General features: G+C 59.2%; 1 protein-coding gene across 1 annotated transcript; it reads left to right on the forward strand.

Annotated features, from left to right (window-relative positions):
- Nucleotides 1-113: 113 nt before the first annotated feature.
- Nucleotides 114-2371, forward strand: NEU4 (sialidase 4). Its single transcript, XM_009072727.1, has 3 exons — nucleotides 114-314; nucleotides 684-957; nucleotides 1323-2371. Exons 1-3 carry the CDS (start codon nucleotides 114-116, stop codon nucleotides 2369-2371), a joined length of 1524 nt encoding a protein of 507 aa, XP_009070975.1.
- The last annotated feature ends 1184 nt before the right edge of the window (nucleotides 2372-3555 follow it).

Here is a 3555-nt window from a genome sequence, read left to right on the forward strand (position 1 = left end):
CCCACCAAATTAAACCCCTCCAAGGAAACCCCAGTACCCCCAGCAATGCCCAGCAGCTCATCCCCCTCCTTCATCCCCAGCCTCAGGTGGGGCTGCAACCCTGTGCCTCTGCCATGGGCTCCAGGCACTTCCCCGCGCGGACTGTGCTCTTCGAGAAGGAATCCAACGGTGTCACCTACCGTGTGCCTGCCCTGCTCTACCTGCCCTGCGTGGCCAAGCTGCTGGCGTTCGCCGAGGAGCGGATCAGCGCCGACGATGCCCACGCCAACCTGCTGGTGCTGCGCCGTGGCACCATCTACGGCAGCTACGTGGAGGTGGGACAGGGGCTGCACCTGGGGCTGGGGCACAGGGACAGAGGAGGCATGGGAGGAGTTGTCCTCATAACTAGTGTGTGGCACAGCTGAACTCCTGGAGGCAACCACATAGGGGGAGGGTGGGATGGGGAAGGTGAAGCACAGAATCACAGGGTGGTTTGGGTTGGGAAGATGTAAAAGGTCATCTCATTCCAACCTCTGCCATGGGCAGGGATACCTTCCACTAGTCCAGGTTGTTCCAAGCCCCATCCAAGCTGGCCTGGAATACCCCCAGGGATGGGGTAGCCACAGCTTCTTTGGGAAAAAAGGGGGGATGGTTGCCACCCACTCACCCCTCTCCATCCTCTCCTCTCCCTCCTCCCTGTGCAGTGGGAAGATATGCGTGTGCTGGAGACAGCAACGCTGCAGCACCACCGCTCAATGAACCCCTGCCCAGTCTACGATGAGTTCACTGGGACCCTCTTCCTCTTCTTCATCACGGTGCTGGGCAGGACACCCGAAGCCTACCAGATCGTCACCGGCCAAAACGTCACCCGCCTATGCTGCGTCACCAGCGCCGACCAGGGCCTGAGCTGGAGCACAGCCAAGGACCTGACACAGCAGGTCATTGGTGGCACCATCAAAGGTATCCAGCTGGAGAGCGGTGAGGAGTGGGGAGAACAGCCAGCAAGGGCTGACGATGGGTTTTGGCCTCCATGGTGTGGCTGGAGGTGGCCTTGGGGTAGGAAGCCCACAGGCTTCCAAGAGATAGGGTGGAAGGGAACCTTAAGTGGAGGGGAGCGAGGGAGCGTCTGTATTGCTTGCATGGGGGTGGGGAAAACATGAAGAGGCCTCACAGCCATGGGCAGGACCATATGTGAGGATGACCAGGAAGCACTGGGCTCTGCCATCCTCCCACCTGGCTTGGCTGGACTGAGAGGAAGCCCTGGAGACTCTTCCATGTTGGGCACCATGGTGGTCCCTCTTTACCCTATCCCATCTTCACCCCATCCCATCTCTACTCCACAGACTGGGCAACATTCGCCCTGGGCCCCGGGCACGGGATCCAGCTGCGTTCTGGGCGGCTGCTGGTGCCTGCCTACAGCTACCACATCGACTGCAAGGAGTGCTTTGGGCAGCTCTGCAAGACCACCCCACACTCCTTCACCTTCTACAGCGACGACCATGGCCGGCGCTGGCGCTTCGGGGAGTTCATCCCCAACCTGCAGACGGGCGAGTGCCAGCTGGTCTCGGTGGACGAGGAGGATGGATCCAACGTCCTCTACTGCAACGCCCGCAGCCCCCTGGGCTTCAGGGTGCAGGCACTCAGCACGGACGATGGGGCCGTGTTCCACGGAGGGCAGCTGGTCCAGCGGCTGGTGGAACCCCCCCATGGCTGTCACGGCAGCGTCATCGGCTTCCCAGCGCCGTTAGTGTATGTCCCCACCACCCCCCAAGACCCTGTGATGTCCCTTCGGGGCTCAGCTCAGCGGCTGCTCCCTGGGATGCTCTGGGGATGTCAGTCCCTGCCCACCCAGGAGGCAGCAGGGGATGAGTTGCACACCGTGGCAACCAGCAGCCACCACGAGCCAGACGAGCCCGATGAGGACTGTCCTACCCCAGGGCATCACCACCATGCCCACAGTGGCACCTTGGTCCAGGGGGACCCTGCAGTACCCCCCGGCCCCACTCCCTTCTTCCAGGCACCGACATGGATCCTCTACTCCCACCCCACCAGCTCCATGTCACGGGTCAACATGGGGGTTCACCTGAGCACCTTCCCCAGGGACGCAGAGAGCTGGACTGAGCCCTGGGTCATCTACGAGGGCCCCAGTGCTTACTCGGACCTGGCGTACATGGAGCTGCCCTACCCGGAGGCGCCGGTGGCCGGTGGCACTGCCATCGCCTTCGCCTGCCTCTACGAGAACGGGATGAGGTCTCCCTACGAGCAGATCTCCTTCAGCATGTTCACCCTGCACGATGTGCTGCAGAACATCCCCCTGACAGACACTGCTCCCCAGCGGCGCCGCCGCCCACGCCGTGGCAAGTGGTGGCCAAGGAGCTGCCTCATCTCCTAGTGACCCCTGGGTCAGTGTCCCTGTCCCCCAGTGCTGCGTCCTGGGGCATCAGCCTGGGGTCCTGCCGCCATCCAGCACGACCACTTCACACAGAGGTCTGTGTTACTGCCCCCAAACGAGGTTTTAATCTCGTTTTTATTGCTATTTTTTAATCATCTATGGGTTTGGTGGGGAGGTTTGTGCCCCCAGCCCAGCCCCAGGCTCCTTCCTGAGCACGTGAGCCTCCTCAGGACACAGAGACTGGGGGCAACAGCAGCAGTGCAGGGGGAGGCAGCCAAGGGCATCCCATGTGCCAAGTGCTGGGCTAAGGGGACATGATGCTCCAGCTGTGCCATACCTGGTGCCACCACCCTGCTCCGAGGGCTTCCTCCTTTTGTTGTAAGTATTTATGTTATAGAGTGTTAAATTGTCTCTGTTTAATGAAAAGACTTTTCTCAGTGGTCTCGCTGAAGTCACTGTGAGGGTTGGGGCTGGGGGAGGTCAGTTCCTGCATCATAGCTAGGATGGGGTTGGGCTTTGGATTTGGGCTGGAAACTGTGGATGATAAAGAGAAGTTTGTGTTGTCACTTGTCTGTCTTGGGTTCTATTTCTCTTTCTTTGGTGTTTTCTTTTTCATTATGATTTATTATTTCAATCATTAAACTGTTCTTATGTTACTCTACAAGGTTTCTCCCTCTCCTTCTACCTCCCCAATTCCCTCCCTGTCCCATGGGATGGGGATGAGCCAGTGACTGTGTGGTGCTCAGGTGCCAGCTGGGGTTCGACCACCACAGTCACCCAGTTACTGTTTAACCTGGCCCAGAGCTTTGGGTTTTCATCTGCCATGGCCATCACTGCTTTCCTTTGACCTTTGTCAGTGTTAGGACAAACACCCTCCCAGCAGGTACAGGCTGAGGGTCCCTGTAAAAAGTTAGGGGATGCACTGAAAACCAGTGACCCCTGTGAGCACAGATGTGGGGTCCTGGTCCTGGGGATGAGCAGCAACTGCTCCTGACACTTGTGTGGGGGTGAACCTTGTGGGAGGTTACACCTCAATTCCAGCTCTGCCTCCCCCAGCACAACACAATACAAACTGCTTAACAAAACTGAGTTGGTGTCCAGCCCTTACCTCTGCCAGCACCACGGTGTCACATTTTGCACTGGGGTGGATGGAGGCTGATGGGGAGCGTCCGGGGAAGCCGCTG

This window comes from Acanthisitta chloris, unplaced genomic scaffold (assembly GCF_000695815.1).
Source record: "Acanthisitta chloris isolate BGI_N310 unplaced genomic scaffold, ASM69581v1 scaffold18764, whole genome shotgun sequence".
Lineage (NCBI taxonomy): Eukaryota > Metazoa > Chordata > Aves > Passeriformes > Acanthisittidae > Acanthisitta > Acanthisitta chloris.